This window comes from Eptesicus fuscus, chromosome 6, assembly GCF_027574615.1.
Source record: "Eptesicus fuscus isolate TK198812 chromosome 6, DD_ASM_mEF_20220401, whole genome shotgun sequence".
Classification (NCBI taxonomy): Eukaryota; Metazoa; Chordata; class Mammalia; order Chiroptera; family Vespertilionidae; genus Eptesicus; species Eptesicus fuscus.
The window spans coordinates 30793786-30817432 of record NC_072478.1 but is presented as its reverse complement, the minus strand read 5'-3'; the positions used below and the strand labels follow the sequence as shown (position 1 = coordinate 30817432).

General features: G+C 55.6%; 2 protein-coding genes and 1 pseudogene across 2 annotated transcripts; all 3 read left to right on the top strand.

The window, feature by feature from the left end:
• Positions 1–7367: 7367 nt before the first annotated feature.
• MADCAM1 (mucosal vascular addressin cell adhesion molecule 1) lies at positions 7368–12823 on the top strand. The gene is made up of 5 exons (XM_054717589.1): positions 7368–7428; positions 7751–8023; positions 8932–9255; positions 10670–11071; positions 12690–12823. Exons 1-5 carry the CDS (start codon positions 7368–7370, stop codon positions 12821–12823), a joined length of 1194 nt encoding a protein of 397 aa, XP_054573564.1.
• A 1021-nt stretch (positions 12824–13844) lies between these two features.
• TPGS1 (tubulin polyglutamylase complex subunit 1) lies at positions 13845–21738 on the top strand. Its single transcript, XM_008150722.3, has 2 exons — positions 13845–14212; positions 20934–21738. Exons 1-2 carry the CDS (start codon positions 13875–13877, stop codon positions 21469–21471), a joined length of 876 nt encoding a protein of 291 aa, XP_008148944.1. The 5' UTR covers positions 13845–13874; the 3' UTR covers positions 21472–21738.
• On the top strand, positions 19466–19575 carry LOC114234878 (U2 spliceosomal RNA; annotated as a pseudogene).
• Positions 21739–23647: the final 1909 nt, after the last annotated feature.

The window sequence follows — 23647 nt, the reverse complement described above, 5'->3', positions numbered from 1 at the left end:
CGTGGTATTTTGTGGAAGAGCCACACTCAAGGGGCCAAAGAGCCGCATATGGCTCGTGAGCCGCAGTTTGCCGACCACCTAGGTCCTAGGACAATGCTTGGCAACTAGTTGGCACTCAAAAATATGCCAAGGTTGAGGGTTCGATCCCCAGTCAGGGCACACACAAGAATCAACCAATGAATGCATAAATAAATGGAACAACAAATTGATGTTTCTCCCTCTCCCTTCCTCTCTCTAAAAATCAATAAATAAAACATTTAAAATAAATATTTGTTGAATTAATGAGTGACCCTCGTCCGTAACAACTGATACTCACCAAGTTGGACCTCTCTGACAAAATCAGTCCTCACCCTGGTCCCTAGCACCATTATGTCAGTTCCCAGAGACATCTTTTCAACCTGAGATAAAACAGTGGCTGCTCCCTAGCACCTTGACCCTTGGCCAGGCAATAAGACTCTGGATGCCTTAGCAACATGACTCCATCCGAACAACACGACCTTTATCATCATCCCAGCCCCATAGCGAGATGCCAGAGCAGCTCCTGGCGTCCTGATCCCAGCCGGGGGCGGGGCGGGGGGGGGCGGGGCGGTGACATAGAAGAGACACTATGGCCTCGGACTCAGGTCCTAGGGATCATCCTTTGTGGGTTCATTCAGCACCTTGAGCACCTGTCGTCTGGGTTGAAAGATGCAGTAACTTTTTACCTTCCCCGTGACCTCCCCCAAGGCAACACGACCTGCCCCTGTCCCTGGTTCTAGGCAATGCATTGCAGCCAGGGGACAGAAGTTGGTTTAAAGAAGCACGGGGTTTTGTAAAAAGGGGGAGAGGGAGGACGGGAGGAAAGAAGGGAGGGAGGGAGGAAAGAGCCGTGGCGCAGGGTATGCGCAGCGCCTCAAGCCCAGCCCCCGAGCGGAGCCGAGCCGTGCAGGTGGCGCAGGGATGCGGGTGACAGGCGAGTGGGAAGGGGGGAGGCTAGAGAGGCCCTGCGGTGCGCGTGGCCTTGTGGGAAACGAAGCCCCTGGCCGCAGACCCGCGGCGCCCGTAGCATGCTGGGAAGTTTGGTCCCGCAAAGGCAAGGAAGGCACCGGAGCAGCCGGGAGAGACAGGGAGCGCGAGTGCGCGGCGATGGCAGCGGAAGCGGCGACTGAGTCCGGCCGGTCGTTGCTGACGCGATCGAAGCCAGACCCGAGTTCCCCCTCCCCGGCCCCCCGCGACTCCGGGCTGCAGATACGGGAGCCCCACTGGGCCGAGCCGGGGACCGCGGCCGGGGCCCCATGCCCGCGAGAGGAAGCGGATGAACCGCATTGTCCTGCTGGCCAAGAAGATCGTCCAAGGATGGCGGCGCCGTTAGTACCGGAGGGCCGGCCCGACGCGGAACCCCGCCCCCGCCGCTGCCCCTGACAGTGGGCACCCACAGCCCATCTAGACCAGCTGAGACTCAGCGTCCGCCTTGGAAGATGAACCCTGGCCTCATTCCCCGCTACTCAGGACCCGCAAACCCAGCCTGGTCCACCCAGGCACAGTCCTGCAACCCCGACTCCCCACCCTCCCTGCAGATCCACCCCCAACTCCACCTTGACCCTTCTCTGAATCTGGCCCCACCTCATCGCCCAGCCCTGGCTGCCAGCCTCCCATCCCGCCCAATCCCCTGGCCCCACTCGTGTTGCAGGTGCAGACACTGCGACTGAACGAAGCTCCTTTGGCAGAGAACTTCCCTGAGGGGCTCTGGTCTGGGCGCTGACCGAGACATACATCCCCATCCCCTCCCCCTCTACAGTCAGGCCTCTCCCACCCGGGGTTTCCCAGCCTCTGACATTCCCAGCACTGCTGGCATTGGGACCTGACTATTCTCAGGGCATTGTGGGGTGTCGAGCAGCACCTTTGGCCCCCACCCACCCCCTGATGTCAGGAGCACCTCCAAACTTGATAACCACTGATGTCCCCAAACATCACCCAATGTCCGCCAGGGTGGGGAGTGGACAAAATTACCCCCAGGTGAGAACCACTGTCCCAACCCCTTCAAACAGCAGGGGTTCCCAGGTCTCAGCCTGAGGTGAAGGTAGAGAGGGGAGCTCATCACGTGACCAAGAATATTTCCATTCTGTGTCCCAGGGGGGCACAGACCCAGTCTGGGGCCAGAACCCCCTGCCCACCAGAAATGGAATTTGAGCTACACAAGATCATGTAAATTCTCCAGCAGCCATGTTGAAAAACAAAAAAAGAAATGGGTGGCATAAATAAAATTAGTTTTAGAAAATATAAAATAAAATGTACTTTCCTTAACCCATGTTGACCTGGAGAAGAAGGCCAAGAAGGAATCCTTGTGGTTTAGTGGACCCAATTTCATAGCCAGAGTCTAGCAGCCATTGTTTACAGGGGCCTTTCAGCCAAGCTACATATTAGAGAAAAGCCACAGACTGGGCTGTCAGGCTCCTGCACTGTGCTTCTGCAACAGAGTCGCTCTTATGAGAGAACTCCGAGGATCAAAATTTGACCACTAGGACTGAGATGTTCCCCACCCAATTGGAGCTGTGCAGCTGTAGCAATTGCATCTTATGGACCAATCAGAGCATTTCATTCCAACTACTCTATGCAGTGCCTTTTTTTATATATCTATAATAATAAAAGCATAATATGCTAATTAGACCAGACGTCCTTCCAGATGACCTTCCGACCTTCCAGATGAAGCTGGGGCTGCGAGGGAAGCCCGGGTCCCGGGTGCCAGAGGAAAGCCGATGCCGGCAGCCGGGGGGAAGGAAGGCCTACTCTTGCAGGAATTTCGTGCATCGAGTCTCTAGTATATATATATATATATATATATATATATATTATTGATTTCAAAGAGGAAGGGAGAGGAAGAGATAGAAACATCAATGATGAGAGAAACTCATTGAATGGCTGTTTCCTGCACGCCCCCTACTGAGGATCGAGCCCGCAACCTGGGCATGCGCCCTTGACCAGAATCAAACTGGGGACCCTTGAGTTTGCAGGCTGACTCACTATCTACTGAGCCAAACTGGCTAGAGCCATGCAGTGCTTTTTGGACTAATCAAACTGAAGATTTGGAGTCCTCATTTACGTGAGAACTGACCAATCAGGAATGGGCTGGAACTCTTGTTTATATAAACCAGCTTTACCTCTGTCTCTGTGGAGGGCACTTTCAGTTTTCACTGAGGACTGTGTTTCCTTGACTGAAGTTTTCCAGTAACTGAGTTAAGTATCTGTTTTTAAGTTGAAATTAAAATTAAAATTTACAGCCTTGACCCATGTGGTTCAATTGGTGGAGCATCATCCGAAAGATTGCTCGATCCATTCCCAGTCAGGGCACATAGCCAGGTTGTGGATTCCATCCCCGGTTGGGGTGCATATGGGAGGCAACCAGTCCATGTTTCTTGCATTGATGTTTTTCTCTCTCCCTCTCCCTTCCTCTCTCTCTCTAAAAATAAAATAAGCCCTAGCCGGTTTGGCTCAGAGGGTAGAGCGTCGGCCTGCAGACTGGAGGGTCCCAGATTCGATTCCAGTCAAGGGCACATGCTCAGGTTGAGGGCTTGATGCCCAGTAGGGGGCGTGCAGGAGGCAGCTGATCAATGATTCTCATCATTGATGTTTCTATCTTTCTCTCTCCCTTCCTCTCTGAAATCAATAAAAATATATTTTTTAAAATAATAAATAAAATATAAATTTTAAATGACATTTCAGGTGGTCAGTAGCTGAGAGAGGCACAGGGCCGTGCCCTGTCCTGTTTGTTGTGACCTACCTGGTTGTTCTCTGCTGGGTCAATCATCCAGGTGCAGCCAGCTGGTCTGGGACAGGAAATGGCACACATGGGGCCCAAAGCTAGCTCTGGTACCCATGCCACATCCTTCTATTTTAATTCATCACCACCACCCGCTCTCTCCAAGGTAGACCGGATTCAGGCCACGCTTCCTCTTCTGTGCCTGCTCCCAGAGCCCCTTTCATCTACCAGCACAGTCACCTGGCCCTGCAGCCCAACACCCACAAGAAGCCCAGTGATGAGTCCCTGAGGCTCCTCTCCCCCCACCCACCCCACCCCTGCAATTCCCCAGGAAGGAGCTGCTTCTAAAGAACAGCATGGCCTCAGGTAGCCACAGGGCCTGAGGTCAGAGATCAAGCTTCAGATCCTCCTGCCTCAGGGTGATAGAGCCAGCACTCCCAAATCCGCTCTCACCAAGACATGCCTCCCTGCCCTGTGGGGCAAGTGAGGGGCCTTGGCACCCTCAAAGCTCCTCCCTACACCTATCTCCCTTGGAGTTGCTCCCCTGAACCCTGTTCCCCAATGGGGGACCAGCTGCAGTCTCGGGGGAGCTGCTAGCCACTTCCAAACAGCCTGAAACCCAGGTGTCACCACGCAAAGCTTTCGCTCCCCTTGACACTCTCAGGCCCCCAGATGGCCAGAGGGGCTGGGCAGCGTGCAGACCCATAGGATGGCCACCTGCCACCACCTGTTTTGCCAAACTTGAGTTCAGCTTCACAAACAGATTCATCAAACAATGTTGTCTTCACAGGCATTCTGTTAGTTATTTATTCGGGGTCCTGACCCCCCAGCTTGGTGCCCTGGGTGTCACCTCTGCCACGCCCCCTCAGCTTAGCTCAGGGGCCAGCAGGGGATGGAAGACCTGATGAACTGAAACAGCCCTTCCTACTCTAGAGCCTTCCGTGTGGTCATTTATTAAACAGACCCACCCAGGCTTCCACCATCCCCAAGACTCACCAAAACAGGGAGTTACCCCAAGGGGCAGGACTTGGGCTGACATTTCAGGTATGGGGTCCTCCAGCACCAGAGCTGGGTGGGGGGACCTGACAGGGGTCCCAAAGGACCCACCTGCTCTCCTAGCTGCAGCCCACTCCCAAAGAAAGAGCCTCGAGCCCCCAGCTGACTGGTGGTGCCGGTGGTGGCGGTGAGGGGAGCTTGCCCGGGCTGGTGAGAAGGGTGTTCCTGGAGGGAAAAGGCATCTCCAGGGCTCCCTCTCCTGGACACCCTCCTTGGCCCAAGTCCCTGCAGAGCACCAGTGTTGTCGTGGGGCAGGAAAGGCCAGGATGTTGGGTCTTGGAGAGGGGGCTGGGACCCTCTGTGGGAAGGCGGCTTCCTGCCGTGGCCCGCTGAGGACTTCCTCCCTGGTGGGGACAATGCCGGGAAGGGGATCTGCGGGCAGTCTGCAGGAAGCCCAGGCCAAGGGTTGCTGGGAGGAGGGATTGAGCAAGGACCTCAGCCCAAAACCAGGCGGCTCCCACGGACTGAGTCTTCCAGGAACAACACCACATGTCCCAGATGCAGGTGTGAAACTGGTTCAGTCCACAGCTATTGTTGCCCTCAGGCTTCCAGGGGTCTCCCCCTCCCCCCTCCCTGGGGTCCACCCAGATTCCTGCCCCATCCCTTTCTTCTCTCCCTGCACCATTCCTCCTTCTCCCCCACCCCCCACCCCCGTTGGCTGTCTCTTTCTCCTCCCCCTTCTTTCCCTTTTCCCTAGGCTTCACCTCTGCCCAGAACCTTCTTCATCTATTCAGCCCACCTATCCTCAGGGTGGTGGCCCTGACCACCACCCCCACCCCAGGTCATGGGGTTCTCCTCAGTGCTCTCTTACAGCCATGTGAACCTGAATGTGAAGATGCACCCATCACTTACACAGATCGAGCTCAGATCTGGGAGCTTGGGGTGGGCACAGTGGGGGAGGCAGGGCCCAGAGAGCTGGTCACGCCCTGCAAGGGGCCTCAACTGCCAGGGCAGCAGGAAGTAGGGTCAGAGCCGGGGAAGAGGCCCATTCACCAGGCCAGCTGGGTTAAGGGCCCAGCTTCCCGAGAAGGGCCCACACCTCCGGGCTGGGGAGGACCGAAACTTGGAGTCCATCTTCCTGTGTGGCCTTTCCCGGCACCAGGGCGGGGGGGGGGGGGGGTTGGGACCAAGGAAGATGGACACTGAGTTCACACACACGGACCCCTTGCCTCTTGAGGCCTCAGTCCCTCAGCCTCAGTTTACCCCTTCTGTTCCCAGCCCCTCAGAGCCTCCGTTTCTCCCCCTGACAAGAGGCTGGGGAGACACAGAAAGGCAGAGCGGTGGTGCTTAGAAATCCCACCTCCTGGCTGCCCAAGGGAAGCGGTCGCAGGCCACACCTTGAGTTTGGTTCAGGACAAACCAGGATGCCTCGTTCCTCCTGTGTGTCTGCTCTGATGGTGTCTGGGGTCAGGGGGGCCATGGCAGACAAGATCCCCCCCCCCCTTCGGGACAGGGGAGTTAAGGACTCTGAGGAAAGCACACCTGGATTAAGTGAGAGAGAGGAGAGGGCTGTGGGAAGGTGGCTGGGGAGGACGCTAAGGTGGCAGCATTTGGGCAGAGACTGAGCAGGGTGAGGGCACAGCCCTGCCAAGGCCTGATCCCCAAGGGCTCTAGCCAGCACGGAGTTGGGCTTTCCTTTATGCCATGGGCAGCCTTGGCGTGTCTGTGTGCTCAGAAGGTTGTGTGCTGAGTGGTGATCGGGTGGGGAGGGCAGACAGGGAAATGGGAACTAGGCTGAGAGGCAAATTCGGGCGTTGGGAAGATGAGGGCTGATGACTGCTGTGGTGGGAAGCCTGGCCAGGGCCCCTTCCTGGGAGGTTTAGTCCCGCAAAGGCCAGGAGGGCACCGAGGCCACTCCTGTGGACCCCAGACGCAAGTCTCTCTATGGAACAGAGTATGAAGGCACCCTCAGGCCAGGGGCTCCCAGGCTTCCACCAGCCTGCCCCTTTGACAGAGGGGAGCACGCTCAGAGGTAGGGCCTGACGTGTCCCAGGCACGGGTGGGCCTCAGCTCCATCACCCCAGGAGACCCCCACCACCAGGAAAACCCGCTCCCCCAGAAGTTCCATCGCGAAAGACCCTCGCCCCCCAGGAGATTCCCGCAGCCCAGGCCGCAGGCTGGAGCGGGACGGCGGCTGCTCTGCACTGACCCCGTGCGGCCGCTCAGGGCAGTGAAGGCCGAGATTCGCCCGACGGGGCGCGCGCGGGTGGCGCCGACCCTGGGCCTCCTCGGGTTTTCCATTCACATGACCTCACGGTCTCCTTCTCTGGCCCCACCTCCCAATCCTTTCGTCTCTGCAAGTGAGACCTGGAATTGGCCCAGAACTACGCCCCCGCCACCCCCCACCCTCCGCTTGATCTGTGGTGACCTTGGCCCCGCCCCCCTTGGCCCCCAGCCCCAGCCTCTCTGTCGCCTCCAGGGTCGGGGGTCAGGGTGGGAAACCCCCGAGGAACAGCTGGGCGGGGGGAGAGGGGGAGGGAGGAGAAGCAGGGTCTTGGGGCGGCAGGAAGGAGCCCGAGGCACCACTATTTAAGCCACTTTTCTCGAGGGCCTTGGACAGAGCCGGGGCCCCAGCATGGAACAGGGCCTGGCCTTCCTGCTTCCCCTCTTCGTGGGGCTCCTCCAGCAAGGCCGCGGTGAGCAGGGGGCGGGGCTCCGAGAGGGCAGGGGGCTCAGGAAAGAGCAGGAGTGGATGCGGAGGGAGCTCGGGAGAGGAGGGGGTTTAGATGAAAAGAGGGGGTTCTGAGAGGGGAGGGGGCTCAGGAAAGAGCAGGAGTGGATGCGGAGTGCGCTTGGTGAAGGGCGGTGGGGCGGTTCAGGGAAGGTGATGGGGAGCCTCCAGAGGACCGCTTTGGAGGGGCTGAGAGGCTGGGTGCAGAGAGGGAGCTCGGGGCCGGGGTCTGAGGCCGGGGGGCGGGGTGGGGGGGGGGGGGCACTGAGAGCGCTGTCTGCCCGCAGGTGGGCGCCTGGAGGTGGAGCCCCGCGAGCCCGTGGTGGCGGTGGCCGTGGGCGAGTCAAGGCAGTTCACCTGCCGCCTGGCCTGTGCGGGCCGCGAGGCCGCCTCGGTGCAGTGGCGGGGCCTGGACACGAGCCTGGGCGCAGTGCAGTCGGGCGCCGGCAGCAGCGTCCTCTCCGTGCACAACGCCTCGTTGTCGTCTGCGGGGATCCGTGTGTGTGTGGGCTCCTGCGGGAGCTCCACTTTCCGGCACCCCGTGCGACTCCTGGTGTTTGGTGAGCCCCCGCCCCTCCTCTTCTCGCAGCCTTCGCACAAGCCAGGCCCACCCAGCAGCCCTGCTTTATCCCTGTTTCTGTGCCACCTCTGCCCGGGAGCCTTCCCAGACTGCCCACCCTGCTCCAGCTCAAACTGAAATGCGATCCACTTCGTTCTCTCCACATCCATCCCACCCCCCCTCCAGGCTCCCAGCCTTCACTCCCACAACCCCAACCTACCCCCAAACCTCCCATACCTGACCCTCAGCACACACTCTTTCTGCGCTGGGCCCCTCTCCAGCATCTTTTTTGCATTATAGCCACCCAAGGTGTGACCACTGGGTCTGCCCTGTCTCTGCACCGGCAGTCCCTACTCCATCCTGCTGGTCCCACACGCACCACCCTCCTCAGGGCCCCGTCTTCACCCTCCAGGCCGGTGGTTCCCAAAAGGGCACTTTGATCTTTAAGGGGGGCAATTTGAGAATGAGTTATTAACAGTGAATTTTTTTTGCCTTTCTTCTGGTGCTAGGGGCCTCATATACAGCATATAAATATGTATTGTGACACATGTATGCATTTCAGTTCTCTATTATATGTTTTGAAACTTTATTTGCTATTTCTTTCATATCACTTCATGTTATTTTTAAAACAATTTCTTAGTGATTTCTTTCTCAGTACTTCAACTGTCCTTTCGTTCTTTTATTTTTCTCTTTCATGGATGCCATGTTCTTTGGAAGCTTGTTTAGACCAAGTTAATGGCCTTTTAGGCTTCCTCCACAAGAATAGAGTTCACTTTTTGAATAATAAGAATTATATGTAACAGGGGGGACATCAGGATTTCAGAGATGCTTAGATGGACCGTGGCCAAAAAAAGGTTGGGAACCACTGCTCTAGGCTCAGCCCATGCTCCTCCACACCTCCCCACACAGCCTTCCCGAACCAGCTGACTGTCTCCCCAGTGGCCCTGGTGGCCGGGCGGGACCAAGAGTTGGCCTGCACCGCCCACAACATCACGCCTGCCAGCCCTGATGCCCTCTCCTTGTCCCTGCTCCTGGGGGACCAGGAACTGGAGGGGGTGCAGGACCTGGGCCAGGAGGAGGATGAGGAGCCCCAGGAGGGCGAGGACCAGTTGTTCCAAGTGACAAAGCGCTGGCTGCTTCCCCCCCTGGGGGCAACTGCTCCACTCACCCTCCACTGCCAGGCGACCATGAGGCTGCCGGGCTTGGAGCTGAGCCACCGCAAGCCCATTCCAGGTGAGTCTGCAGGGTCCTGACTGCCCTGCACCTTAGTGTCCCCCAGGAAGTGGGCGAAGTCACACCACCCAGCTCCCACAAGCCTTGATGAGTGGTGTACAGCAACTCTTCTGTAATTCTGATTCTGCCCCTCACCTGCTGGGTCCCTATGTAGGACCTACTCTAGGTCAGAGTCCCGAGGAAGGTGGGAAAATTGCATTCCATCTTGAGTCTGTCCCTTAGTGGCAGCCAGAGAGATACTTCTAAATCATTTGTTTATTCATCCATTCAACAAATTTACTGAGCACCTACCTTCCATGTACTCTGGTACCAGCCCTGCCCTTTCCCTTGGTCCCTGGCTCCCACCCTCATCCCCCACAGTTTTACTTCTTGGTAGCAGCCACCAGAGGGCGCCTGTGAGCACCTGAGTCCAACCTGTTCTGCTCACTGCAGTTCAGGGCTCCCACCTCCCTCCAAATAAAAGCCCAAGACCTCCCTGGGGCCCCCAAGGCTCTGCAAGACCTATACCATCATCTCCTGCCCTCACTTCCTCCCTCTCTCCCCCTCACTCTGCTCCAGCCACAGAGATGTCCTCACTATTCCTCCAACAGACACGGTCCAGCCTCCAGGCCTTTGCATGTGCTGTGCCCTCCACTAGGAACGCTCTTCTCCCAAATTTTTCCTACTCACCTCTTTCGGGTCCCCTTCCCAGTGAGGCTTCTCCTGCCTTCCCCCTTCCCGTCACAGATGGACATGTTTACACACACACACGCCCTTTCTCTCTTGTTGAATGTTTATTGAAACATTTTTATTAACATCTGACCTCCCATATGTTCTTTTTATTTTTTCCCCATTATCTATCTCCCCTACTCCTGGCTTCACCAAGATAGGAATGTGTGTATTATTGATGGTGGTGTTCTCATTGGCTAAAACAGTGTCTAGAACATAGGTGTTGAATAGATACACTCTGAATGAATGAATAACTGGTATAGTGCCTAGCACATAGCAGGTATTCAATAAGCAGGTGCTGAGTGATGAACGAATAACATTTAACATGGGCCCTGGCACACAGTAGGTGTTCAGTTTGTGTCAGGTGCATCCTCCCTCTCTCCACCTCCTAGTCCCATAATAATAAAATCCAGTGCTCGTGCTCACTGACCCTACGCTCTGGGCGCATGTGTGGGCCTCGGTGGTGGGCCCTCATCTCCTTTACAGGTGAAGAAAGTGAGATCAGGAGATTCAGAAGTTCCCTTAGGCTGGGGAGGGCCACAACATACCCATCCCACTCTCACCCACTCGCGTACATCGCAATTCACCAAGTGGCCCACGGTGGGAGTTGGAGCAGTTCTGACCCAACCCCATGGTCCAGATGGAGAGGCTGAGGTAAGAAAGCAACTGGGGTGACAGGAAGAAAAGCGGCTGCCCTCTTTTCCAGTCCTGCACAGCCTGACCTCCCCGGAGACCCCGGTCACAACCTCCCTGGAGGCCACCCTGGAGCAGAACTCCCTGGAGGCCACCCTGGAGCAGAACTCCACCCACAGCCCCGGGAGTCCTGGCCCCACGGCTGGGAACAGCTCCACCAGGCCCTGCCACCCTGAGATCCACCAGTCGCCAATACCAGGGGGTCTGGAGCTGCTGTGTGAAGCAGCCTGTGGCCCTGGCGTCGCTGTGCATTGGACCCGGGCGCCCGGCGATCTGGCAGCTTACAAGAGGAGGGAGGACGGCGCCCAGGCTTGGCTGAGCGTGCTGTGGGCTGGATGCAACCCTGAGGGCTGGTTCCAGTGTCGCCTGGACCCAGGGGGCCACACAGCCAGTCTGTACCTACACCCAGAAATCTGTGAGTTTGGCGGGGTGGGGCGGGCACTGGGGGAGCCTAGGGGGGAGGAAGCCTGGCAGACAGGCCTTAGACAAGGAGGTGCCCTGCCCAGTCTGTTTCCCCAACTGTCCAGTGGGTTTACAGTTACCTGGCATGGCAAGGACTACATTTCAGGAACTACATAGATTTCACAGCAGTCTGTAAACTGAACTTTATAGACTACAACAGCCTATGGAATAAAAATAGAACACAGCCACTTAGGTCATTTCAAATGTTCTAGTAGCCATATTCAGAAAAAAAAGTAAAAATGAGTTAGATAATGTATTTTTTAAAATATGTTTTTATTTATTTTAGAGAGGAAGGGAAAGGGAAAAATAGAAACATCACTGAGAGAGAAACATTAACATCAATTGGCTGCCTCCTGCACACACCGCACTGGGGATTAAGCCCAAAACCCAGACATGTGTCCTGACCAGGAATCAAACTAGCAAACTCTTTTCTTTTTAATTTTATTGATTTTTTTTACAGAGAGGAAGGGAGAGGGATAGAGAGTTAGAAACATCCATCAGCCGCCTCCTGCACACCCCCTACTGGGTACATACCCTTGACTGGAATCCAACCTGGGACCCTTCAGTCCGCAGGCGGACGCTCTATCCACTGAGCCAAACCAGTTCGGGCCAAACCAGCAAACTCTTGGTGCATAGGTTGACACTCAACCACTGAGCATACTGGCCGGGCTAGATAATATATTTTATTGAACCCAATATAACTCAAATATCACTTCAACGTGTAATCTGTAAAAAGATATTAATGGGGTATTTTATGTTCGTACAATGTGTATGTTACACTAACAGCAAGCACTTCTCTACCCAGACAAGCCACATTTCAAGTATAGACATGTGAGAGGCTGCCTCTGTGGACAGCCCACTTCTAACTCTAAGGTCCTACATACCTTTCAAAAGATTCACTCCAGCCCTGGCTGGTGTGGCTCCATGCATACAGCGTCGGCCTGCGGACTGGAGGGTCCCGGGTTTGATTGCAGTCAGGGCACATGCTCGAGTTGCGGCTTGATCCCCAGTGGGGGCGTGCAGGAGGCAGCCGATCAATGATTCTCATCATTGATGTTTCTATCTCCCTCTCCCTCTCCCTTCCTCTCTGAAGTCAATAAAAAAAAATTTTTTTAAAAAAGATTCACTCCAAAGTCCTTTGGATATTCCAGTGGTTTTTAGACATTTCAAAAGACATTCTAAGCCAGTGATTTTCAATCAGCGTGCACAAGAATTTTCAAAACATGCAATAATACCTATTTAGTCAGGGGCACCAAACTCCTTTCCCTTATATTGTCCATTTTAAAATGACAAGAGCCAACACAACAATAGCCGTCACGTGTGAATGAATAAAAAATTACACCTATTTTTTTGTCATAACGGCAAAAAATACATGTTTTAATGTGCCACAGAATTTTAATAATTTATGTGTGCCATGGGATGAAAAAGGTTAAAAATGGCCATTCTGAGTCAGTAAGTCCTTGTTAAATTTTAGGGAACTTGGTAAATTTGGAAGCCCTTGGCAGGTTCTGCTGGGCTTATCCCCACAAACCGCCAAGAGGTGCTCAGGCTCCCGATGCTTCTCTCCCCAGGCTCCCCGCCAACGTCCGCAGCCCTGTGGATGGGCAGCTTGGTGCTGGGGCTGCTCCTCCTGGCGTTCCTCACCCGTCGCCTGTGGAAATGCCGCCAGCCACCAGGTGACCACAAGGCCCACCAGCACCTCTGAAGTGGCCTGTCTTTCCTTCAACTCAGTTGTGACTAGAGGACGACTGCAGGGCTCTGGACAGCATGAGGGCTGGCGGAGGGTCCTTTGCCCTGGTGGCCAGGACATCTAGGCTTCTCCGCTGGCCGGGTTTCCCCTCTGTGGGACCCCTGGGCACCTGCCCCCACCTGGGAGAATAAAGAGCACGTTGTCTGACCTCAGTGGCTTCTGTTGTGGTAGGAGGACCCTGGACTTCTCTGCCCTGGGCGACTCCCCAGAGAAACAGGATAGACAGACGCCCCAGCCCCACTAGCCTGGGGCTGGAGGCTAGATACACGATCAGCAGATACCAGGGACCGGGGCCTGTGAGCCTGGGGAACTATGGGGATGTGGAGAGCCCCAGAGGAGACAGTGTGAGGAAGATCCCCCCGGTGGTGAGGCAAGGTCACCGCCTCGGGTGGGGAAATGGGGATTGTGGGTGGTCTACTGACTCCTCAAACACGCACAGGGGTCAAGGGGCCGTGGGAGCCCAGCAGACCGCAGCCTGGGGGTGGCTGGGATGGGGGTCCCCACGCGGTGACCTATAAACTCAGACCAAGACTGGGTTGGGTTGAAGGCCAGGCTGGGGGCAAAGACTCAAAGACAAAAATAAAAAATGGGACAGGGCGGCGCTCAATCCTTGAATCCGGGTGGAACCATCCCCTCTCTAGCACTGCCGGCGGCTCCGGTAACCGAGGAGACTGGTTGCTAGGGAACCGTGCAAGGAAGGACACGCCCACGACCAAGTTGGCAAGCAATCCGGCTTCCTGTCAGAAACCAAGCCCTTCCTTGGGAGCCATTTTTGAGTCTGGCAAAGCTCGGGGCCTAAGCCAGGAAAGGCAACCAGTACACGTAAAGAGGAAACTGGAGCGGGGAATGCCAATTAGAAACTAACGGAAAGGGTGGCCTGCATTACTAATTTCCCAGTTTCCAAGAGTTATCCGGCGTCCTCCGCCCTTAACCAAGATGGCCGCCAAGAGGCGCCAGCGCGCTGTGGAAGGTGACGGCACTTCCGGTCCCGTTGCCCTCAGCGAAGATGGCGGCAGTGGAGAAGCGGCGGTTGGCCATGGCCCCGGCGGCCAATTTCACAGACAGCAGCCGGCCACCGGTGTCCGGGGCGGCAGCAACGACCGAGAGCGAGGAGGACTTCCTGCAGCAGGTCGGCGTGACAAAAATGCTGCGCGCAGCCCTGTTGAAGGTGCTGGAGGCACGGCCCGAGGAACCGATCTCCTTCCTGGCGCACTACTTCGAGAACATGGGCCTGAGTACGCCTGCAAACAGCGGCGCCGGGGAGCCCCCGGGCCAGCTCCTGCTTCAGCAGCAGCGCCTGGGCCGCGCGCTGTGGCACCTTCGCCTGGCTCACCACTCCCAGAGGTGCGGGACTGGGTCGGGCCTGGGCGGAGGGGTGGGATCGGACTTCAATTCCCAGCATGCTCCGCGCGGCTCTTCACCCCGGGTCCCGGTGCTTGAATGCGTGGCATGCTGGGAACTTTAGTCTACAGTGCCTCTGTGACGCTGGATCCACCCAGACCACGATGGGCTAAAGGTCCCCAGGGTATTCTGGCAGTGACCTGCGTGCTATGCGCAGGCTTCAACTTTTGTGATGCCTTTTTGTAGGTAATGAGTTCCCCTTGCAGCCCACCCAACTTTTTTAAAATCATAGAGCCCAGAGAGGACTTTGCCGGAGGTCACTGAGCAATCCTCTGAGCCAGGCCCCTCCTAGCTAGCATAGAAACTCCGTCCATTGAGCCAGAAAAAGAATATTTTATAGGGTTGGGCTGTGGAGACAGAAAGCAACCTAGTCACCCAATGCCCCTATCCTAGAGGGAGGCTCCCAGCGTACTGGAGGGGTGTCCAGGAAGAGCCCTGAGTGACACACAGAGAAAGGTGGTGCCTCAGGTGCACCTGCCTGGGGGCCGTACAGGTGCACTGTGGGACTCACTTCCTTCTCACAGCTGAAGCATGGTGGGGTAGAGGGGGTGGTGCCTTCCCACTCCCCTCAAGTCCCTGCTTACCCACAGTTGTAAGCCCAGGTAAGGTGGTTGAGGAATACGTGTTGAATGCGTGGTCTGCATCAGGTGGATTGGGGAGAAGCATCATCAACTAGACGAAGTCACTGACTGGATGTGGGTGGACTGGGTCTTGGCTAGGGGCATCTTCAGCAGCAGAGCCTGAGGCAAGCATTCATATGGGGGTGATTTTATAAGAGGGTGCTCCCAGGAGACCTCAGGAAGGAGGACGCCAACCAAGGGAGCATTTCAGCTTGATTCCCAAGGTATTTCCAGGTGCTTCTGGGCAGACCTCCAGAAAGAGTCCCAGGTGCAGACCACAAGAAGGAAAGTACAGAGATGCTGGGGAGGGAGCTCAGCTGTGGGAGTGGTGTGGCGAGCAGGCATCTGAGCAGAGCAGCCACATCACCACAAATTACCACAAACTTGGTGGCTTAAAACAACAGAAATGTATTCTCCCACAGGAGGAAAGAATGCAGGGTATGCAAGATGACAGCCAGACAAGAGAGCAGCAGGGTATCTGGATGCTGGGGCCACCCCTGAGATAGGGACTTGGGAAGAGGAGCAGGTGGGACATACATGGGCTCTGGACACGCTCTGAAGGCCAAGCTATGGATTTGCTGGGGCCAGGGTGGAAGGGGAGTGTGTAGGGCAGTCCCAGATATCTACTGAGATGGAAGGTTACTGGTTTGGGGAAAGTTCCCAGAGTCAGGGAGCTAGGAGAACCTCGCAGCAGGAAAGTGGACAAGTAGGTCTGCAACTGAGATGTGCAACTGGGACAGGAGGTTGTCAAGTGGGAGGAAAGGTGAAGGCCTCAGAAGAGCTGAGAAGAGCCCAGGCTCCAACTTTGAGGAGCCCCAGCCTCAGAGAACCCACAAAAAAGTATGTGAAGGCAGACCAGTTGTGAAGGTGGGAACCAGAAGAGAGTGGCATCCCGGGACATCTTCCAAGGAGGAAAAGTGGTCAGTGGCAGGGCCACCATGTGCAGTTGTTCAGGTCAAGCAATGCACAAGCCACTCCCCCCATAGACATCACACACAAGGATATTTATATGAAGGCTTTTTGTAGAGTTTTTCCCTAATTCACACAAAGACACCATGTGGGCAGTAGCCCTGTGTCCAATGGTCCAGTAAATGAAGGCTGAGAAGCATCTGTTGGATTTAGGGTCAACAGGAAAATGTATTAGTTCCCTCTGGCTGCTGTAACAAATTACCACAAACTTGGTGGCTTTAAACAACAGAAATATATTCTCCCACAGTTCTGGAGGCCAGAAGTCTGAAGTCAAGGTGTTGCAGGGCTGAGCTCCCTCTGGAGGTTCTGGGGGAGGGTCTTTCCTGCCTCCTAGCTCCTGGGTGTCCCTGGGCTTGTGGAAGCATCACTTCAGCCGTTGTCTCGTCATCACATGGCTGCCATCTCCTCTATGTCTCTGTCCTCTCTCTTCTAAGAACATTTGGCATTGGACTTAGAGCCTCCTCACCCTATCTCCAGATCCTGAACAAATTACATATTAAATACCCTAGTTCCAAATAAGGTCACACTCAGAGGTTCTAGGTGGATGTACATTTTGTGGGGACACAAGTCACTGCAGTGCAGGGGTATTGGGCTGCTGTTGTAGCCCAGTGGTCGGCAAACTCATTAGTCAACAGAGCCAAATATCAACAGTACAACGATTGAAATTTCTTTTGAGAGCCAAAGTTTTTAAACTTAAACTTCTTCTAACGCCACTTCTTCAAAATAGACTGGCCCAGGCCGTGGTATTTTGTGGAATAGCCACACTCAAGGGGCCAAAGAGCCGCATGTGGCTCACGAGCCGCGGTTTGCCGACCACTGTTGTAGGCAATTGGGAGCAGCAAGGGCACAGAGGGAGAGCAGTGAGCAGGGGCCCTTTATCACGCCTAGAATCGTGACCAGGAAGTCCCAGGTGTGGGAGACAGGTGCTCCACGGTTGGGCAACTTTACCTGATGCTGTAAGGTTGACCAGGCTATCATGAGGCTGTTCTTGAGCATGTCATCACAAAAGATTTAGGGAGAAGAGTGTTCAGGTGTCTCGAGAAGTCAGAATTGCTGGCCTGCAGGACTGGTGATGGCATCCCATCGCCCCCCTGCTGGCCTCAGGACCCTGGGTTTCATCTGGACTTGTGAGGGCTGCATGGCCATGAGGGGACAGCCAGAGTCAGACCCAGGCAGTGTGGCTCCAAGGACTCCTAAGCCATCATGTTGCTAATAGTAACTGCAAGAATGCCAGGCACCAACAGGTCCAGGCTAAGGCTCCTGAGCTCACGCCACCTCTGAGGGCTGTCCTGGGTACTGTGGAGTGCTGGGCATCATTCCTGGCGCCCACCTCAGTGTGACAACCAACTACAAATGTCCCCAGATATTATCCAGTGTGCCCTTGGGGCACAGTTACCCCTATTAAGAACCCCTGGTCTAAAGTGAAAAAGTCTCTGTGATTTTATGAGACATCCCATAAATACATTCTTTTTTTGTTTTAACAAATGCTCACATATTTCACAAATTGCTGACAGGAATGGAGCCCTCAGTAAGTGCCCAGTTCCAATTCACAGACAGGGAAACGGGCCCAGAGTTCCATGGTGGAGCCAAGATGGAACCCAGGCCGACAAGTCCAGAGCCGGCTGCCTTCTTGCCCGCCCCCCAGATGGCATGGTTGCCCCTCATGATTGGGAACCACCTGGGGAGCCCCCCAAAGGGGCTGTTATGAGGCCTCGGCCTAGAGGTTGGTTGTTGCCTTCCTCTGGGCTTCTTGCCCAATCCTCGTCATCGCTCTGATCTCACTGGGCTGTAATTACCCCTTTGCATGCCTTCCTGCCCCACGAGTTCCTCTCCCGAGTTCCTGCCATACAGAAACCTCGTCATAACTGTTGTTGCCATTTTAGGACACTACAGCCAGGAGTCTAAGATAAACAGCTTCTGGACAGCCCGGCTGAATTGCAGCCCAGGTTATAGCAAATGACAGGCACACATGGGGCCCCTCCCATGTGCTGGCACAATCTGGAACACTGGCATAAGATCTACCCTTCTGTCCTCACAAGACTCCGGAGGCTCAGATTACAACCCTCGCTCTCCAGATGAGGAAAGTGGGAGGCAGTGGCTAGGACTTGCGTGCAGGTCTGAGCTGGGGCCAGGAACCCCCAGGGAACCTACAAGCACCTAGAGGTTTGCCCCCTGATGGGTCAACCAGATTCCTGGAAGAGAGGCTTCAGGGCCCAGTGTTGGATGGATTGTGGGCCACTTATGTACCAGTCAGGGTGAGCTGTGTCCCATCAAAAGAACAAATACCCCTGAAACAGTGGCCTCAACACAGCTAAGGTTTGTGCCCTCACACCACTGGCTGCTGTGAGCTTACACCGTGGCAGTGGGCCAGGGGAATGATGTGATGGCTCTGAAAATTTCCATTAAACGTGGCCCTCGCGTTGCTCACATTCACATATCAGTCACCAAAGCAAGTCAGAGGGCTCAGTCACAGGGTGGAGGGTTGGACAGCACAGTGCTTTCCAGCCTTCGAGATGCCCCTGGAGGCCCTCACCTCTTGGTATTCACACCTGCATGCACTCGTCTCCCACATCTACAGGATGTGTCAACTCTAGGTGTCATGGACATGACAGCTACTTCTTCCTGGGAGCACATACTCCATGTGTGGAGGTGCTCAAGTCATTCCATGGGGACACCCAGGGCCGGGACCCAAGGCCTCCTGTCTGAACCAGCATGTGAAACACCTCCACTGTCCAGCTTCAGAGGACCATGGCCACAGCTGACATCCTGACCTCGACCTTATAAGGGAACAGGCCAGAATGCTCCAGCTAAGCCTCTCCCGAGTTCCTGCCATACAGAAACCTCGTCATAACTGTTGTTGCCATTTTAGGACACTAAGTTTGTTATGCAGCAATGGGTAACTGATACAGGCACTCATGGCCGCCACAGTTAACACTAGATTCCCCAACTTCCTTCTTCTGGTGAAAGGAGCTAATAAAAGCTCCTACAAAGGGTTATTATGTGGTAACAGTCGTAATCATGGAAACGAATGTTTGTTGAACATGAAGCTGTATCTGGCACCCCTTCTGCTTCCCTGGATGGTCTTATTCACTGCAAAGTGCCCAGCACATCAAAGGGCCCAATAAATGGGAAGACAGAGGAGTTGGTAGCCAGATGGGTGCGAACTGGGTCCCAGCTGGGAGAGAGACCTCCCAGGCTATTGCCCTCACCTCTGCACCAGTTTCCTGTGTAATGGGGTTTTGACCTACATAGCTCATCAGGTCAGCACAGCTATTTATAAGCCTCGTGCTGGGCAGCAGAGGCCACCAGAGTATAAGTTTACTGGACACCTCCTATATGTTGGTCAGCACTTACTGGGCACCCACTGTAACCCATAGAAATGTGAGGTGATGTGCCCAGATCACACATGAGATAAGAGTGGAGCTGCAGCCCTGGTCAGGTGGCTCATCATTGTCCCGTACACCGAAAGGGTGTGGGTGCAATTCCTGGTCAGGGCACATACCTATGTTTCAGTCCCCGGTCAGGGCACCTACCGGAGGCAACCATTCAATGTTTCTCCCCCTCCCTCCCACCCTCCCTCCCTTCCTCCCTAAAACATATCCTTGGAATTGTTTCTCAGTCTTTTGGCTAAGATCAAGTGTAGTATCTGTTCTTATCAGTTTGAAAGACATCCTTGAGTGAGGGTTGGAAAAAAGTGGAGCTGCAATGTGAACCATGGAGCTGAGCTCCCAGAAAGGATGAATATTGAGGCCTAGGGCAATGATGGCGAACCTATGACACGCGTGTCAGCACTGACACGCGTAGCCATTTCTGATGACACGCGGCCGCATGCCGAGGATGAAACATTTGCTGCTCCTGAGGATGAAACATTTGCGACTACAGTCTTGGAGTTAGTTTTTTCCTCAAAGTGACACATTACCCGAGTTATGCTCAGTTTTTTGGCGAAGTTTGACACACCAAGCTCAAAAGGTTGCCCATCACTGGCCTAGGGTCAGGCCCTTCCTCCCTGGGATCCTTGGCCCACCATCAGCCTGCCCTGAACCTCACTTCCCAGTTGTGACTGTGAAACTAGTAACAGGCCACCAGCCACCCTAGCCCTGGGCCACAGGCCAGGTACTAGGAGATGAGGAGAGAGACACTGGGCACCCACTGTACACTAACTGGTAAAGTGTGTGGGCTCCAGGCTCACCCTACAGCTCACACACTTAACCAGTGCTCCCCTACTTTGCTAATGAAGCTCACAGCACATATGGCCAGGGCACATAGTAGGACCTCAGGCTGCTCATGGCGCAAGGAACCATACCCACCTCATAGCCCCCACCTTACAGCGGAGAGCAGGGTTGACAGACTTCTGTAAAGGTGGCAAGTTCTCCCAGCTTTGCAGGCTGATTTCTGTTGTGAACGATGGGCTCGGCCATTGCAGCAAGAAAGCTGCCATAAGCAACATGTCACTGGATTAACGTGGCTGTGTGCCAATAAAATTTTATTTACAAAAACAGGCAGTGGGCTGGGTTTGACCCATGGCTGTAGTTTGCCGACTCTTGGCCAGTGGGACTTGGGGAATGGAATGAGATAGGCACAGTGTTTGGCCAAGAATGGCCACCCTGTGAGTGCAAGTGTCATCCTTAGAAGGGCAGTTGGAGAGTCCCGAGGGGCAGGTGCTAGTCAGCTGATTTAGCAGACCTTTATTGAGCACCTGCTGTGGGCCAGGCACTGGTTTTGCACAGTGACTGACAGATAAAACCTGATGTGGGCTCCTGGACATTCAGGTCGGAAAAACAAACTCATAAGGACACCATATAGTGAGTCTGATGGTAGTAACTGTTAACAAAGAAAAATAGAGGAAAAGGTTAGGAAGGGGAGGGCCCCACCAGAAAGGCGACTTGGGTTGCCATGGGGAGAGCTGTGGGAAGGGCATTCCAGGGGGAGGTCACAGCCTGTGCAAAGGCCCTGCGGCTGGACCAGGCCTGGCATGTTGGAGGAAGAACAAGGGGGGCCAGGAGCCTGGACTAGGCTGGTGGGCATGCGGGTGGAGGGCTTTGCTGGGCTGGCCCAACACCCCTGTCCGCCTGCAGGACAGCCTTCAACAACAATGTTGGTGTGGCCTATGAGTGCCTGAGCGCCAGCGGGCGCAAGAAGAAGCCGGGGCTGGATGGGCGTACCTACAGTGAACTGCTCAAGCGCATTTGCCGAGATGGGGAGGCCCCTGAGGAGGTCGTAGCACCCTTGCTGCGCAAGATCCAGTGCCGGGACCACGAGGCCGTACCACTGGATGTCTTCCGCACTGGCATGCTCACCTGCTTTGTGCTGCTGGAGTTCGTGGGGCGGGCTGCTGCCCTCTACCAACTGCTGGAGGACCCCACCCTGGCCGTTGCTGACCGCCGCATGGGCCAGGCAGTGCTGGACACCCTGGAGGGGGCCCTGCAGGCCAGCAGTGGTGCCTCTGCTCCCGCCCACTACCTGGAGGCTGGCTCACGCCTCGGGCCTGACAGCCTGGCGCTGGCCATGGACCGTGCTCTGGTGGCTCGGCGGCCCAGCTCCCCCATGACCCGAGAGGAGTTCCTGGAGAAGGCTGCTGCCCTCTTTATTGCCAAAGTCAAGCCAGTGGGCTGAGCCCCTCCTCACCTGCCTCCTCCTCCCTGACAGCTGGGGATGCTTTGAGGCCTGGCTCACCTGCTCCTGGGCAGAACATGGGTATGGGACCAGGACTGGGGTTTCTGCATGCAGGGGGAGGTGCGGAGAGCCTTCACCCAGCTTCAGCTCTGGAATGATATTCTAGCCCCCTTCAGGGGGAGGCCAAGGGTACCCTGAAGTGGACACCCCTCCCCACATACCTGTAAAGGCCCCTCTCCTCAGCAACAGTAATAAAATCTGTATCCAAAGCAGACCTGACGTGTGTGCTCCCCACACTCCAGCCCTGTGCCACAGAAATGTTTCTCCACCCAGCAGGCCCACCACTGCCCAGAGGCCATATTTGTCACCTGGAAATGCCAGAGTGCCCCTGGACACAGCTTTATGGGAGCAGAGGCCAATGGGGTATTCAGTGAGGTGCCCTAGACCCAAGAGGCCCTGCCTCAGGGCTGAGGACCTGCATGACCAATGCTCTGGAAGATGACCCAGTCCCCAGCCCTGCTCTCTACACATGCCCCACCCAAGCAGTTCCTCCCTGGGCCTCAGTTTTCCCAGCTATCAGAGGAAGAGTTCACAGCAGATATTAATGGCAATGATGACAGAACAGCTAACATGTTCGAGACCTGCAATGTCTTATTTGAGTCGTTACAACCCTATGAGGAAGGTAAGTCACTACCTCATTTGACAGACGAGGAAACCCCACGGGAAAATCAGGTGCTGTGGTCAGAAAACAGGAGGCAGAAACTCTAGACATCCACCACTGCAATTTCAGAGCTTGAGCAGGCTTTCCTGAGGGACCAGGCCCCATGCGGGACCAACCCAGGGCAGGGGGCAGAAGCCCAGCACTTCCTTTACATTTGCAGCACTTCCCAGTACATAGGGAGAGACTTTGGGAAACCTCTCTGGAAAGATCATGATTAATCTAATAACTATTTATTGACGAGCTGCCAACACTATGACATTGGTTTTATGGGCAGACAATGAGGGTAACACCTGGACCATTCAGCAAAGGCAACAGCCCATTTGACAGATGAGGGGGCCTGATCCAGGTCCCCACGGTGCAGGGCACAGGCGAAGCCTAGAGCTTTATGGTTGAGAAAGCCAAGGCCCAGCTCTGAGCAGCCATTTGAGCTGCTGCTCTGCCAGGGCTCTAACTCTTCTGTCCTTCCCCACTGTTGACGTTTTATTCCCTTTCCCAGACAGGCTTACCTGCCTGTCAGCTGGGGCAGGGCAAGGGGTCAGGTCCTGGGGCAGCTGGGTGAGGGTGTAATTTTGGCCCAGCCTGCAGTTGTTGCAGGTGTTGGCTGTCCAAGACACCTGCCAGGAAGGCCACAGGCACAGCAGGAAGCCTGGGCCACAACAACATGTTGGTCACCCTCCCAGGGAGTTGTCACCCTGTGGAGGTGGAGGAATGGAGACCAGGGCACCACACCTCACGCTCCTGACCAGGTGTCCTGGGTCCAGGGACTCAGCCAGATCAGAGCTCCAGCAGGTCAGGGTGAAGCCCTGGGTCAGGACTTGGGTGGGGTCAAAGGTCAGCCTGAGATGAGGGCCCAGCCAGGATTAGGGATCAATCAGTCCGGGGATTCCTCCAGGATGGGTGCCAAATGAGTGCTGAAGGGGGCGTGGACTGATGGATTCCCGTTTCTCTGTGAAGCAGCGTTTGGTCCATCTCTTCTGATTCCACTCGGTGGATCCAAATGGTGACTAAAGTTCTGCTCAGGCTTCCTCACCTCCCTCGCGTCCGCGTGGCCGTCGCGGGGCCTTCGCATCTGCCTCGGAGGGCCCGATCCTCAACCCCACCGACGAGAAACTGAGGCACAGCCCGCCGAGGACCGGGTGCGTGAGCTCCAGCGCGGGCTCTCACCTGTCCTCCCGCCTCACTATCGGTTCGGCGCCCCTTCTGGTCGCCCTCAGCGACCCGGGAAGGGAATCAGCCAGTCCCCCTCACTTACAGGAAAATAGTATCAGGACGGTAGGGTCACGACCGGGACACTCGGCCCCGCGGGGACCCCGCCCTGGCCCGGCCCAGTTCCCAATTCTCCGCCCCATCTCCCAATTCCCCGCCCCGGCCCCGCCCCGCGCCGGGGACGTCACAAAAAAAGACCCCAAAAGCCCGGCGTGCGGGCCACGGCGGCTCAGCCTAGTCCTGCCCTCC

Excerpts from the sequence above, each read along its gene's own strand:
- MADCAM1 (XM_054717589.1), top strand. The coding sequence starts at position 7,368 with ATGGAACAGGGCCTGGCCTTCCTGCTTCCCCTCTTCGTGGGGCTCCTC. Across the intron at positions 9,256-10,669 it reads CCACCGCAAGCCCATTCCAG|TCCTGCACAGCCTGACCTCC; the intron begins GTGAGTCTGCAG and ends CCTCTTTTCCAG. Across the intron at positions 11,072-12,689 it reads GTACCTACACCCAGAAATCT|GCTCCCCGCCAACGTCCGCA; the intron begins GTGAGTTTGGCG and ends TTCTCTCCCCAG.
- TPGS1 (XM_008150722.3), top strand. The coding sequence starts at position 13,875 with ATGGCGGCAGTGGAGAAGCGGCGGTTGGCCATGGCCCCGGCGGCCAAT. Across the intron at positions 14,213-20,933 it reads CTGGCTCACCACTCCCAGAG|GACAGCCTTCAACAACAATG; the intron begins GTGCGGGACTGG and ends GTCCGCCTGCAG.